At 32.6% G+C, this 15,486-nt stretch overlaps 2 protein-coding genes across 2 annotated transcripts; both read right to left on the bottom strand.

Moving 5' to 3' along the window:
- Window positions 1–39: 39 nt before the first annotated feature.
- Window positions 40–10,211, bottom strand: LOC110992860 (branched-chain-amino-acid aminotransferase, cytosolic). Its single transcript, XM_022258837.2, has 8 exons — window positions 9,919–10,211; window positions 8,898–9,083; window positions 8,342–8,551; window positions 7,622–7,852; window positions 6,679–6,862; window positions 3,183–3,305; window positions 1,502–1,656; window positions 40–1,147 (listed from the first exon to the last, which is right to left on the bottom strand). The coding sequence occupies exons 1-8, from the start codon at window positions 9,937–9,939 to the stop codon at window positions 959–961; spliced, it is 1,299 nt and encodes a 432-aa protein (XP_022114529.2). The 5' UTR covers window positions 9,940–10,211; the 3' UTR covers window positions 40–958.
- Window positions 10,212–11,039: 828 nt separating this feature from the next.
- LOC110992861 (succinate dehydrogenase assembly factor 2-A, mitochondrial) lies at window positions 11,040–12,278 on the bottom strand. Its single transcript, XM_022258838.2, has 3 exons — window positions 12,154–12,278; window positions 11,920–12,053; window positions 11,040–11,715 (listed from the first exon to the last, which is right to left on the bottom strand). The coding sequence occupies exons 1-3, from the start codon at window positions 12,169–12,171 to the stop codon at window positions 11,445–11,447; spliced, it is 423 nt and encodes a 140-aa protein (XP_022114530.2). The 5' UTR covers window positions 12,172–12,278; the 3' UTR covers window positions 11,040–11,444.
- Between the last annotated feature and the right edge of the window lie 3,208 nt (window positions 12,279–15,486).

Below are 15,486 nucleotides of genomic sequence, written 5' to 3'. Positions count from 1 at the left end.
ACTGTGACTTATTTAAAAGTTTCCAAAGAAAAGAATATGACGTTTGAAATACTTATTTAATAAATAATTTAATCACATTAACATAGATTCTTAGACTAGAAAAAGTACACAAGTATTGCAATATACAGTAAAAATATATACATTTTTTTCGGTATAAGTTTTGGTCACAATACAGTAAATGGGCATAGTGTCTTCAAATACTTTAAAAACTATTTACTTACTACATATATTTTTAATCGTGTTTAGCAGCAGACAAATTGGCCTTGACAAAATGCCACAAAATAACTTTATATAAAATCTTTGTTATTTTAGTCGGACAGATAAGTTTTCCATTCAATACAGGAAATCATAAATCGTAATGCATTTTCATAATCATTAAAAACAAGTCCGGACATTGACTGTTTACTGATAATTAATGTGTTTTCACAAGATTCTGTAAACACCTTAAGTACTTATGATATAATAAAATATCTGTATTGAATTCGTCCTCATTCCGATTGAACTAGATTCTTCTCTCTAGACTTAACAGATTTTTATAACCGTATAAGATCCAGTCTCCAATATAGTTCATTACATAATATAAGTATTAAGGTACAAACCCCAAATATATTTAGTTTTTTTTCTAAAATAAATAAATTTAACTTAGTTACTGGCCGGTAAAACGTATATTAACTTATGAATGTAACTTAAACCTCTCCTAACGTAAATACAATTTACAACTGAAATTACTAAAAACTAATTTCGTCATTAGAATTTTCTTCGCGAAAAAACATTGCGCAATTAACTAAAATCTAACACGTACTTTCCACACATCACAGAGTCAAAATATTTACAATTTGATAATTATTATACTTGCTGTTAAATCAACGAAAATCACTATTAGCACCTGCTATCTTACATGACCGAGCACTATCACTAAAGGCCACCAATTATAGGTCTCTATTTCACTTATTAAAGACTACGTGATAATTTTGGCGTAGGGGTGTTCTATATGCCCATACTGGATCGCCAGCAGGGTGTCCTTGAGTCGTTGGTAGACAGGGTTCTCCTGCTCCATAGTTGGTACGTTTATGTTGGTCTCCATGTAGCCAATGTTACTTATCGGTGTGATGACGACAGCTGTACCGGCACCGAACATTTCTACTAGCTGTAAATACAGGTTAATTAATACATGCTAACTCGAGAGATGAAAGATGCCGATTATGTAAAGAATTAAATAGAGTTTATTTTATTAGGCGAAAGAAAAATTTATGTTCAATGATAAAGATACAAGTAATATTCCAATAGTGTTACATCAGAGTAACTATCATGTTTATAGTTAAATTATATTACACGAAAACATTGTATTGAAATACACCGTCATTTAAAATACAATTATTTTGCGTTCCTCCCACATTAAATGAAAAGTTTATAATGTTTCCTGTTTGAGAATGGAAAACCAATAAAATATATTAAGGAATTACTTAACCTGTAATTATAGTAAATTTAAAATTGAGCTTACCCGTCCTTGTTTGTTGAGTTGTATGACGCGGTCCATGGTGATGACTTCCTCTTTGACTGTAATATCTTCCCACTGGCTGGCCAGTTCCAATATAGACCGCCTCGTTACGCCAGGCAATATTAAACCGTTTAGAGGTGGGGTGCTTAGCTGTTTTTCTGTTAGAGAAAATAATTACTAATTTAAGATCAAAGACAATAAAGAAACACTTAAGTAAAACTTTCGGGAATATATCCCTTGGTCAGCGACATTTTTTCGATACGGATGCGAGGTTAACAAGTACCGTTATGGTAAGATCTTTTAACAATCAATAGATTAGAATCAGCTCAGTATCTTCATTTTATGACCTTTTTATTTTTTTCATATTGTCACATAACTCATGTCACAAAAATGATCTGCTCTCAGAAAAATATATAAGAACGATGTTAAAAAAGAATTAAGTGTAATTTACAATAATGATGTGATCGACCCCGTTTATTACTTCAGATGAGACGAGAATTTACCGGTCAAAGGGTCGTGCTGCGATAACACTATACTTGGACATTATAACTGTGAAACCACATTTTTTATTTATAATAAATTATCTGGTGAAACGTTTTCTCGGTAAAACGAAGATTTGTAATTGTTAATACAATAAATATTCATTTTGTTGGTATATTGCGTTGGATAACCTATCTATCAAGATATCCTTTAGAATTCATAACATAACGCATAAGAATGAAAAGGATCGGAGAAGTAAATAAATAATTACTTATTAGCGTGAGTATCCGTTACTATTTTTTTTTGACTTAATTGATCGAACATAAGGCATCATTTGCAGTCGCGGTTAATATAAGTTCAATGTGAATTTGTGTGTGATATCCAGGCTTTGTGTATAGCTCCTCTAACCATGAATTATTCAATATTAATATTTATACCTTGCCAATTTGCAATACAAGTTAAATCAATAAAATTTAAAAATATAGTCGTTTAAAACTTTTAATGAAACTTATTTTAAATAGGATTTTAATATAATATACGCTGTTTGACATCGAACTAAATTGACCTTGACAACCGCTGTCAAAAAATATCATAGGAAATAGATTTTTAGTTTAGTAGTTTGAAAAACTCTGCAATACAATTATGATCTACTTGATCAAACGAACAAACGCGATCATAGGGAAATATCAAAGAAAAATATTACAGAGTCAAAAACATTACAAAACAATTGTTTCCTTGTGATTCTTGAAGCAAATTAATCGGTTAAATTGTCTTTTAAACGCGTGATAATAAATCAGTTACGATGATTAGTAATTAAATGAAATATGGCTTTTAAAAACCGTGTTTTGACTTATTAATTATTTATTAGCGAGAGCTATTAAGTGGCGTTAATGTTATGTAAGCAGTATTCATATTATTCTCATTGAATGATTTATAAGTAAAAATGGTAATTACGCGATTTTTAATACAGATACGACAAAACAACTATTCAAAGCCTAGTATTGTTGTACAATATATTATAGTAATTTTACATCCTTTTTTTATTGTGGTTACTACCTTATATAAAGGTAAACCGATAGAGGTCGTTAAAGCGAATGCTTATAGGCGAAATATGGTTTAATATATATTTATTTATTAACACTTCGTTTCATTACATAAAAGGAAAAAAATATATTTCTATTACAAGACTAAAACGATCACTCACCTCCTTCCTCATTGATGTAAACAAGGAAGATGTTCATGGCTCCGACTTCAGTCAGTTCCTGGTTGGGACCAAACAACCACAACACTTGTTGATGACCCAATTTCGCTGCTTGTGACGTTATCTCTGCAAAAAATATATTACATAAAGAAATCTTTAAATGTAATATCATATAGTTTGAAATTTTTTCCCTTCTACTTTTTGTTTAAATATTATTTGAAAATGAATCAACACTGTTTTAGTACATTGATATGATGTCTAAAAATAAGTGATTTTTTGCCACGATTATCGTATCCTGTATCGTTGGGCCAGACAAGGAGCGAAAGCAAGCGCAAATTGTTTTATGTAGGTATTTTTTCCGATAGCTAGAATCTGCAACTAGATCCAATACGTGCTGAAATCACTGTGTTGCCAAAATCTTTTTGGCCAATCGCCTTGTATCCAGGCCATGTAAATAAATTATCAACTACGGGGCGTTATAGTTTGTGTTATAAAACCTTTAAATTCGTAAACCAAACATTTATAAAATATTATCATCAAGGTCTTAATATAACCTGAGATAACTAAATATTATGTATTTATCAAAGGCATATTTAAACAAAAGTTACGTGATACTGTTTTCACTATAAACATCACAAAGTTTATCTAACTGTCTTTTGATAGTGGATCAGAAGCCAAAACAAGCCTTAATTATGTAATGAATCCATCATATTCATTTTAATGTTTAGGCTTCCACCAAGTTTAGGTACGGCTTTAATAAAGTTTACGGCTTTATATATAACAGGCGTTTGCGACATAAACGCTATGGCTATTGAAATAAATAAATTGAAATTGAAAAGCTACATCTTTTTTAACTTTGTTTAGATTCCGTGTAGGTATATTGTTAAATGTATTTTGGTGTGACTCTGTTGTCAAAAAAATTCAAAATTCAAAATTTATTTATTCATGTAGGTAACAATGTACACTTATGAACGTCAAAAAAAGAAATATTAAATGAATTTAATTTTACATTTACTGCCAGTTCTCAAATCAAGGGCGTAGAACGGAAGAGAAGAACTGGCAATAAACTCTCCGCCACTCTTTTTAATCGCCAAGTTTTTTTTTTACACAATGCTTGTAAGGAGCTGCAACCACTACACCATGTTCCATATGACATATTGAGTAATAAAGAATAAAAAATAAAAAATTAAAAAAATTAAAAACAAAGATTTGTCCTCTATCAGCAGGAGGCATGGTGAAATAGGAGCACGCACTTACGTACTCGTGAGAACAACACGCAAAGACGTAGTATAAACAACTAATATCACCGCAAACACGAATTCAAGTACGACCAGTCACCACAAGTAGCACCCGTTCACGAGTATGACGCATGGCCAGCCATTGGCCCCCTCGCCATATTTTAGGGAGAGAGACAACCCGACGCATGGACGCCGCCACAAGCAATGACATTTGAGTGAGCATGACGATCCTTGAAATGTGCACTTGGCTACACAAGAAAATAGTAATAATACTAATTATACTGAAATAATTTGATACCACATGAATCACGGTTTGTTCCCACTTTACATTTAAAAAAAGTCGTAGATGTCGACGATCGCCCCATAGTCTGAAAATGCAGCCGAGAGATTCTGTCGCGTTACCTATTTATACTGAAGCAATTCATATCCAAGCACTATGATCGTTTAAGTATTCATTTATATTATAATAGGCCTTAGCAAGCAGTTTTACTTTAGTGTACGATTTAAATTTATTTATTGACAATATTTGTATCTCACTAGGGATTTTGTTGAAAAAACGTATGCAATTGCCTTGGAAAGAATTACTCGTTTTATGCAGCCTTGTGGTTGGTGCACTAATTTTGTCTTTATTACGAGTACTATAATTATGGAAGCTACTATTCTTTTTAAAGATATCTATATTTTTCCGCACATACAAAATATTCTCATAAATGTATTGACTTGCCAAAGTTAAAATATTTAATTCCTTAAACTTATTTCGGACTGACTCTCGTGGGGACAACCCACAGATCGCTCTTATAGCCCGTTTTTGCACTACAAATATCGAACTAATGTCAGCGGCATTACCCCACAAAATAACACCATATGACATGATACTATGAAAATAGCTGAAATAAACGAGCTTTGCTGTGTTCTCATCCGTAAGATCGCGTATCTTTTTCACTGCGAACGCTGCAGAACTTAGCCTATTCGAAAGACCTTCTATGTGTTGGCCCCACTGGAGTTTACTATCTAAGGTAATTCCCAAGAACACCGCACTATCAACAAAGTCTATTTCCTCGTCTTTAATTATTATTTGAGAAGGACTACTTTTTACATTTGTAGTTTCAAATTTAATACATTTTGTCTTCTTCTCGTTTAACTTAAGATTATTTGTACTAAACCAGTGAACCACACTGGAGATGGCACTATTTACATTCTCAAGTGATGGATTTCGTCGTTTCACTTTAAATAAAAGCGAAGTGTCATCAGCAAACAGTACTATCTCGTGAAGCTCCTTTACAAGAAATGGTAGGTCATTTATATAGACGAGGAATAAGAAGGGACCAAGTATGGAGCCCTGCGGTACGCCCATCGTAACAGACGATCCCTGTGATATAGCTCCATTTACATTTACCTTCTGAATTCTATCGCTCAGGTATGATTCCATAAGATTTAGCGCTTTTTTGCCAATGCCATAGTGTTGAAGTTTTTTGATAAGGATTTCGTGATGGACACAGTCAAAAGCCTTTGATAAATCGCAAAAAACTCCAATGGCATCATGAGAATTTTCCCAAGCATTTAAAATCTCGGAAATTAATTTAAGGCCAGCATCGGCTGTAGAGCGACCTCTTGTAAAACCATACTGTTGGCTATGCATAAGTTTATTATTATTAAAATGTATCAGTAATTGATCTAGAATAATTTTTTCAAAAATTTTACTCAATGCAGGCAGCACAGATATGGGTCTAAAATTTGTGGGGTCAGAAGTGCTACCCGTTTTGAATAACGGTGTGATTTTACTGAACTTCATCTGGTCTGGAAAGACTCCACAATCTATACATTCATTAAATATTATAGCCAACTCTGAACTGATAGCATCGATTACTGATTGTACAATGAAAACAGATACACCCCAAAGATCTTTAGTTTTTTTAATTTTTAGCATTTTAAATGTTTTTATAATATCATTGCAGCTAATGCGGCTAAATATAAACTCACGATTGCATACAGGAACATTCTGTTGCAATAATAAAAGGGCGGCTGATGGCGAAGAATTCAGAACGCTGGTTGTATCTAGTGGAATATTAGTAAAAAACTCTTCAAATGCAGAGGCTACTTCGAGGTCGGAACTAATTACTTTACCGTTTATGTTCCAAAAACCAACACAGACATGAATTTTGTCACAACTATATCTGTCATTAATGTAGTTTCTTATAAAAAAAACATATTATTGCTTTGTTCGTAGAATATCCTATCGTAATACATAATATATATAATACCTATCGTCGGTCCATAGTTAGATCCCACTTTCCTGTTACCCACACCACCTGGAAATGCCCGTACAACACTGGGATCGGCATAAATCGATACAGCTCCATCTGAATTCGTCTTATAGTACGCACTGACTGGACTCAATATGGCGAACAACATGGCTGACTCCGGAGCGACTATGCCGAATGTAGGCTGTTGACAAATACACCTTTCTGAGAAATTACATATAGTACACTCCATTTAAGGGCTCGTATAAACGAGGATTTACTGGCCTAGTGGCCCGTTCAACTCAGTTTGAACCCCGGCAATGGGTTTTTGTACTTTTTTATGATAACGAGGGTCAAGGGGCAGGCTCACCTGATGTCAGATCAGAGAGAATCATTTTCCCAAAGGGCTTGCAAGTGCCAACTATTTTCTATGTTAACAAATAAAAATTTATTATAGTTTGGCGTTCCTACACGGGTTCGCTCAAATTTATTATGTTTAATATAACTGAGAATTATTTATATGATAAAAAAATGTAATCATTGTTAGCGTTATCTCTCCAATTATGAATTAAATACATCTTTCGAGATGGCACAAGTCTGGTAACCATTATCAAAACGCGTGTTCGCGCATGACATTATTTTGCTTCATTTCAATTTAATTTTATCGCGATCCCATTTATATCGCGAAAACAACTATGTAGGGCGAGCATCACAATTGTTTATTAAGAAATTTTGATAATGCAAATATGATAACAACGTAAACAATAACGATATTCCGTTTTAAACTATCTAATATGAATCAACGAAAAATAACTATTCAAATCTATACCCTGATATTGATCTGCTGAAATCTGATCTGAAACTGGTTTTTTATGCGAATAAATTTAGTGCCAAACATATAATATGTCCTGTATGAAATATGCAATTCGAAAAACGGTAATGACAAAGCTAAGTCAAAAATTACCTCAATTCCAATTAAGGTGGGTCGAATATACAGAGTAGAGGTCTCGGAGTGCGGGACCCACTCTTGATCGATTTGGACCAGCCGCACAATACATTTTATTAATTCATCTCCATCAAACATCGGTAGACCAGATCTTTTTGCTGCCAAATTCATTCTGTGCATGTTTAAATCAGGTCGAAATAATCTTATCTTATCATCCACCCCCCGGTACGCCTTTAATCCTTCGAACAGCTGAAACACAAATATTTATAAATGTTCACATTGTTAATTATATTTGCATATTGATTAAATCGTTAGAAAATTTGCCAGTTATGTAACTGTGTGACGTAAATTTGTAATTAATTCAAAAATCAGGAGACTTAGTATTAATGTCGAGTTCACGGTTGGAATATATAAGTATTATTAATTACAAAATATTCTGTCTGATTTTGATTATTGAAATACTGTCTCGCGTAGCCTAAAATTCTAGAGATGCCAAATTGATCTTTAACGAATGTATCTGTTTAAAAAAAGAAGATTTATATATTCAATGTAATGAAATATGCATAAAGCTTTTATTAGTAAAATAACATATCCATTATGGCTACATATAATTACGCCTGTCAATTCAGTTTCAACAAAACTTTGGCTATGTAGTTTCGAATCACAGAAAAGCATTGAGATTGACCATTTATGTTTTCTATCATATAAATTATATTCAATTCAACTAAAAATACATACTTGTACTGCATAATGCAACGCTTTCGCCGCTGGGTGTAACGTCAAATTTTCAAATGGCGTAATTTCGGGTTTCTGCCACCCTCCCAATTCTCTATGATAGTTTATCTTTAGCATGTGATCCGTAAAATATTTCCCGAAGCCTAAATCTACAGCCTCTGGTTTCCTTTGCAATTGATAAGGCGCCGCCAATGCAACTTTGAGGTCGTCATACTGAAATGGATTGCATATCAATAATACGTTCATCGTTCGATTACTGTTAGTGTGCTTGTTAAAACAATATATATATATATATATATATATATATATATATATTATGATTTATTAACATTCGAAATAGGTTAATTCACTTTTCTTTTCTTGCTAAATAAACTTTTGATACTTAATTTATTATGAGATATTCTACAAGGCTTTTCATCATATTAATTATATAGTACTTATAGATAGATAGATATTTTTCATATACCTCAGGCTCAAAAGCTATGTAATTTAAAGTTTATCCTTATGTAGAAAACGTTTGATGCATTATCGCGTTGCGTCTTGAATGATTATTGATTACCTTAAAAGATACATCAGGTGTAATATCTGGGCGTGGTCGGTGGGTGGGCAGAGCCTCCGCCGCGGGTGGAGCCAAGTGTTCCAATGCCTGAACATTCTCTTCAAGCTCCTTGTACCGTAGAGTTGAACTGCAACGGCGTAGCGTCTGCATCTTGTGTTGGTTCTCGTAGATCCATTTCACTAATATCTGCGATTAATTTATTTTATACACTATGCAATTTGAAAACACTGTACTGTTTACCATTGGCAAAAGGGAACGCAATTCTTTCTGATTTTTATAACAAATATGTAACAATAGGTTACATATAATATATTTGTTATAAAACAGAATGGTAGTATGTAATGTTTACATCTGAATCTCATTTGAAATACATTAAATGTTTGTCTTCAATGTTATTTATTTTCCACCGTACGTATTATGTGCCATGGCTACTGAATTGAGGTCAGTTGTCATTTGTTTATAAATAAATGCAGAGGAATTTTCAGATAAGTCTCATGCATAGGTATATTATTTAAATATTGGTAGTATATACTTAATGACAGATACTTAACATTTGCGCATTTCAGTGCCTATGATTTTATTTATTTGTATAGTTTTATTGCATGGCGTTTTCTCTTTTTTTTCTCAACTACAGCTACAACTTTTTTTTATTAACTTCTGTTCTTAACTACAGAGAATGTGACAAATCTAGAATTTAAGTTTATAAGGTTTTTATGTTAGTTACTTTAAAAAAAATGAGGTTTAATTTGATTTTTTTATTTCTACGTAATAATATAAATGAATTGTTGGGGAGAACCGTGTTCTTTATTTTTTTTAATTTTACTTATTTATAACTCTTTAGTTTATTATTTAAATTAGTACTACGGTGTATCCGTTCGAGCACTTAGGTTAAACCCCTTAGTCGTTTTGTGTTATTTTCTGTACTTTCAATTTATATATATGTATACAATAATGAAATAATAATAAAAATTTAACTTTTATATCTTAATTTATCTGAGCTAACTTCTTCCGTATTTCTTACCTTACTGCGACGAATAGGCATCTTAAATGTTCACAATGATTCCACTTAGTTCTCACAAAACGTTCAAGCACTTCACTCAACAGTTATCTTTATTCCTCGGTCGCTCTAAGTTAACTGACTTAACTGGTACAACAGCACATATATTTAAAGAGCAAACGATAAGATTGTGGCCTGACCTTTGTTGTAGTCATTCATAATCAACGCAAATTAAAGCATCTTTTGATAACATATATCAAAATGGGGATTACGTACAATTCGGAAGATCTAACAAACAAGTGAACGGCGTGCCTCCTGAAAACGACTACGGGTCAACAATCCACCTTTACACGCATTTAAATGGATATGCTAATGCCGATGCGTACTAAGTGATATAACTTTCCATTGTAGTGTATATATGTACAAACGACCTCTTAGCAGACAGGGGGCATATGAACAGAAGGCTCATCTAATAAACCTCCTCGCTGGACTAGCGTTTTCTGAAGGCCTTTTAACATTTTGAGTACTTTCCTTTTTTGAAATGCTTACCCGAAATTTAGTTAGGACCTGAAATTTTGTATTTAAACGGACATCAACAACGCTACAAGTAAGTAGTAAGTATTCTTTTGTATACTGCTAATGCAATAATTATTCTCATATATCATTATAAATAATTTACTCATATTAGAGATTTCAAGCTGAAAAAGTTGGGCAATAGAACCACCTGGTTCAGGGTCTGCTTATTTAAAAACCAATTTTTTGCCAATATGGTAAGACAAACATTTCTACGTTAGCTCATTGTTGTATTTTGTCGGCTATAAGCATTTTTGGCCAGCCAACAATTATTATACGGTAGGCAGTATGAATAGAAAAATCGAGAAGTTAATCACTAAGCCACGGGGAGCGATTTAGAATTATTTGAACTTGTCATACATAGATTAAAAGGTTAGACGTTTGTTATATTGACAAATGATGCCGGTAGATGGCGCTAAAACCAAACTTAATAATCTGTATTCTTTAAGATGAAATATTATAAAAATTATCATCATGATTTATGATTCATTTTATACAACATAAAACAGTTTAACCGTGAAATTAAAGCCAGTCAAACAGTGTAGAGTAAATAGAATAAAATAAATAGTGAATATGATACGCAATAATTTATTTTCCTATTACAGTACATCTATGACTACTATCATAATACAATATTAAATGTCATGTTAATAAATAATGTATTATGTATGCATTTCATTATCTCTTTTAATATTTGTTTTCATATAAATTTTGTGTATTTTTCAGTAAGCTAGCTTGCACAATTTTAAACAAAAAGCATTGGATTTGATATGATATGTATGAAAATTACTATAACAATTTAATTCTTTCACAAACTTTAAATACAAATACTTTTAAAATATCTATAAGTAATTTGTCCTAGTCTCTTAAGCAACACTTTTAAAATAAATATATCTATTAACAGTTTCTTTATGGCTATATTTAACCTATATGAAAATCATTGTAAATTTATAAATTTTAAATAGCTGTCTTTATTTCTAATGTAGAGGTGGCTGTGACAAAGCAATACGGTCTTCATTCTTAGCATGTTTTTTAAGTAAATCCATAATTTCATTATCAAATTCCTTTGGAGTTTCCTGTTTTTCTACAATCCAGTAGAAAATATCCCAATCATTGCTTGGTGAATTAATAAGCCTGTCATACAATATGGTTTGTTCCTCCGAGAACCCATCTAAGTATTTTTTAGCAAAGGTACTTAAAAGAAGATCATTTTCAAGCATGCCTCTTTTGCGAGATTGGTAGTGAAGCCTGTAAAAGATAATTGATTACTATTATTATCAATCAACATTCAGAATAAACTTTCCAATATGGAGGATTTAGTTTAGATTTACATTTCCTCAGATCATAGAGAAATGATAATAGAATTCATAATTTTTGTTGGAGATCCTGGTTATATTTGTCATAGTGTATTTGAATTATAAGGAAGATTAATTAAAATATGAATAAATTTACCTCGCCTTTCTTTTCTCTAATGACTGTGGCTTATCAACATTGTAGATAGGAATTTCCATATATGTTGTATCCACAAATTGTGTATTATCGCTTAGTAATCGAATACTTTGCATAATTCTTATAGTACTAAAAGCCTGAAAAGAAGCACCAGAACAAATTTACAAATTACACCAACATTTCACAAAAATAATTAGCACACAATATTATTGAGACTTGTGTCGTAAAAAAACTTACATGTCTTAAGCGCAACATTTTGATGGAGCAAAGATAGTTGTTCTTTTTATTAAAACACTAATGTTGTTTATTGTGTAATATTATGCAGTACTTTTTAAATTACGTCAAGTATTTAAAAATAAATTGTGTTTTCAGTTTTGACATTTAACCACAGAGTACATTTAAATTAAGATTATACAGATACATTTATAACAACAATCACTGACTAGAAAACGAAGAGATAATCAAATTGTTAATCATCATCAAGGAAGAACAAAATATGTTTTATTTAAAATTAAGTAATGGCTGAGAAATTAAATTAATAGGCACGGTATTACGAGATATTTGAACTTCGTATTCCTTTATTGATTTATTCGAACATCAGCATGAATTTAGATCAAAAATAATACATATCAGCTACAATAATTAATCTCATTATAGAAATTAAAACTAATTAAGACCAAAAGAAAATTGTTCTTGTAGTATTCATTGATATAATGAAAGCTTTCGACACAGTTTCCCACTCGCTTCTCGTAGAAAAGTTAGAAACAATCCGAATAACCGGCAATGCCTTAAAGATGTTCAAATCATATTTAAACAATTCCAATTACCTATATAAAATTAATGATTTTTAAAGTAAACTTTTTGTGGAGTAGCCCAGGGATCAATTTTGGGCCCATTATTGTTGTTAATTTATTTAAATGACATTCAACACCTTAATTTGCATGGACAGAAAACTTTGTATGCGGATGATACCTGTTTTCTTTACGCTGGTTCATCTGTGCAAGAAATAATTTCTCAAATGCAAAAATACCTTGACCATCTAAATTTGTGGTTTCAGTCGAAATTGCTAATTATTAACATCACTAAAATTCATACTTAATTTTTAAACCTGACATTTTTAAATTCTACCACATTTGCCTTTAACAATAAATAATGTACTTACTTTAATTGAAAAGAAAAGCGGAAATATGGATTTTACAAGGATAATAACTTAACATGGACAACGCACATAAATCATTATATATAAGTACTGGATGGCCGAGCTCTCGGTATTTTTATTTTTTTTAAATTGTGTTTTTTGGAAATTATATTTAAGTACGAATTATATACTAATAAAATGATGAAATATGAACAATATAGAATATATCCTATGCTGGAATAGCTTTGGTGTTATTGTCTCGTTAAAACAATTTAAAAAAATAGTATTATGTGTTCCGTTTGACGTCCGAGGTCCATTATGAGAGTACATCGCTTCCGTTTCCGCTCAAATCGCTAGTTACCGACCTTTTCCCACCACGTGACACCGCCGCCAGCGCCCAGCGTTTGAAACTGGAACTAACTTTTTATCGCGCTAAAGCAAGCCGCCAGAATTCTTGTTCATTGTTGCGTCGTTTTTCGTCTAGCACAATCGCTAGTGCAAACTTAAAAACGAATCAGTATTTTTAAAGTTATATCGACCTAAAATTTATTTTCAAAGTGGAAATACGTAAATTGGTGAACTCGGTTTTCACGTTATAATTACAAAATCGTTAAGAAAAGTGCTAAAATAGGTGAAAAATGGTTAATAAAAGTGCTAAAATCGGCGGTGTTGGCCACGCGGTCGAACGTGCCTAGCCCGCACTTTACAAAGCCTTCTCATAATGTCACGGAAGATTTTGTCTCTGCAAGTTCTAACAAGCCGGTATCTTCGCAAAAGCACGAGTGAAGAGGATGAAGAACCGCCGCCAAAACAAAGACGAAATAACCACCTGCGCAGTAATTCACGTGATTCTTCTCCAGATTTTTAAAGGTTTGAGTAATTGTCGCAGAAATTGGTGAGTCATCTTAATAATACTTTCTCCAATTATGCTGCGTTATCTGGCATGTTTAAAAAGTGCCTCAATCTATATATAATAATAATGCAAACCTAAACGACCCGTTTTTAAACCATGCGGCTTAACACTTCTGATTGGAACTGTGTACGTTATATGATATACAAAAGAAATACGTTGCTTTTTCTGCTTTTACCGATTTCAAAATTAATAAAGACGTTTCCTAGAGGATTCTTTATAATTGTATATCATGGAACGGTTTATGGTTTACGGTTATTATGGAAAGTTTTGCGGTCTTATCGAATACGTTTGTAGCTCAAAATGAGTTAGTAAATAAGGCGTTACGTAGCGTTTTAGAGTGGTATTCTCATTTGAACGTGACGCTTAATTCAATTCTATACATGATCAATTGTACGAATGTTTTGGTCAAAGTATAAAGTGTATAAAGTGAGTAACGGGCTCACGAGGTTTTACAAATTATTTGCGGCAAACGGGCCAAAGTCTTAGAATCTCGCTGTAAATCATTGCTAAAAAACCTAAAAAGAATTTCCTCTCTTCGGAATACATGTTCAATCCGGAACTATTATCTACATATTTATATAAAGTTGGTGGTATTGACAAATTTGGCAGAATTTGCGGGTACCAACCTAAAACAATACGCGTTAAATCACCCGTACGTTCTGAATAGCCTGTAGCTTCAACTTCTCAAGTCAGTCAAAAGCCCTTTCTTTGTAACCGATACAACTCTAAACAAGGACAAAAGAGTCACAACTTCGATGATCACGAAAGGAAGAAAAAAGGGGGGTGCAAAAATAACAGATTAAATAAATACAAGTATAAGTGACTCGATAGGCTTTTCGGGTGGTTGTTTAAGGTACTATCACAAAAATTGGGCGAAATTAAAACCCTCTTCCAGTAAAAAAAAAAAATTTAAATTAAAAATTACCTCCGCTCGAATACCTTTCAATCGAAAACCGCCATTAATACTGCCAACGCGGGAAATCCTAAAAAAGTTGCAAACACCTGTTTCAACTTCGATGTCGTTGGAAATCTATTTCATGATTCTAAACCATAATAAATACTGGAGCCAGCCCTACTGACCCCGTTGTTCATATCTCCTCTTTTATAATAACGAAAAAATAAATAAATAAATAAATGCGATTTATTTTCAACCCAAAATCCTTATTTTCATGAAACCAGAACCTTTTCATCTGTTTCATCACCACCAAATGCCAAATTTCCTATAATAAAGCAATGGTGAAGGATCTCGGCCAAACCCAGTACCATGTACCGATTTTCCACGAACATCGTTTCTTTCTGTGTACCAGTTATGAGGGAAGGCTCCGTCAAATGACATGTCTACCTCTTGGGTTGGCCATAGCTCCGAAATTTTTTTTGCGTCGGCGACAACTTGGATAGCCGAGCTATTACGCCGTCAAGGCTTACGAGTAATCGTTTTCTTGGACGATTACTTACTGGTCCACCAGAATAGAACAAGTCTGAACTCCCAGGTTCTCGTAGCCATGCCCTTTATCTTTAA

Source organism: Pieris rapae, chromosome 22, assembly GCF_905147795.1.
Source record: "Pieris rapae chromosome 22, ilPieRapa1.1, whole genome shotgun sequence".
In the NCBI taxonomy this organism is placed as follows: domain Eukaryota; kingdom Metazoa; phylum Arthropoda; class Insecta; order Lepidoptera; family Pieridae; genus Pieris; species Pieris rapae.
Note: the sequence above shows the minus strand (reverse complement) of the source record. Positions and strands in the feature narration are given on the sequence as shown.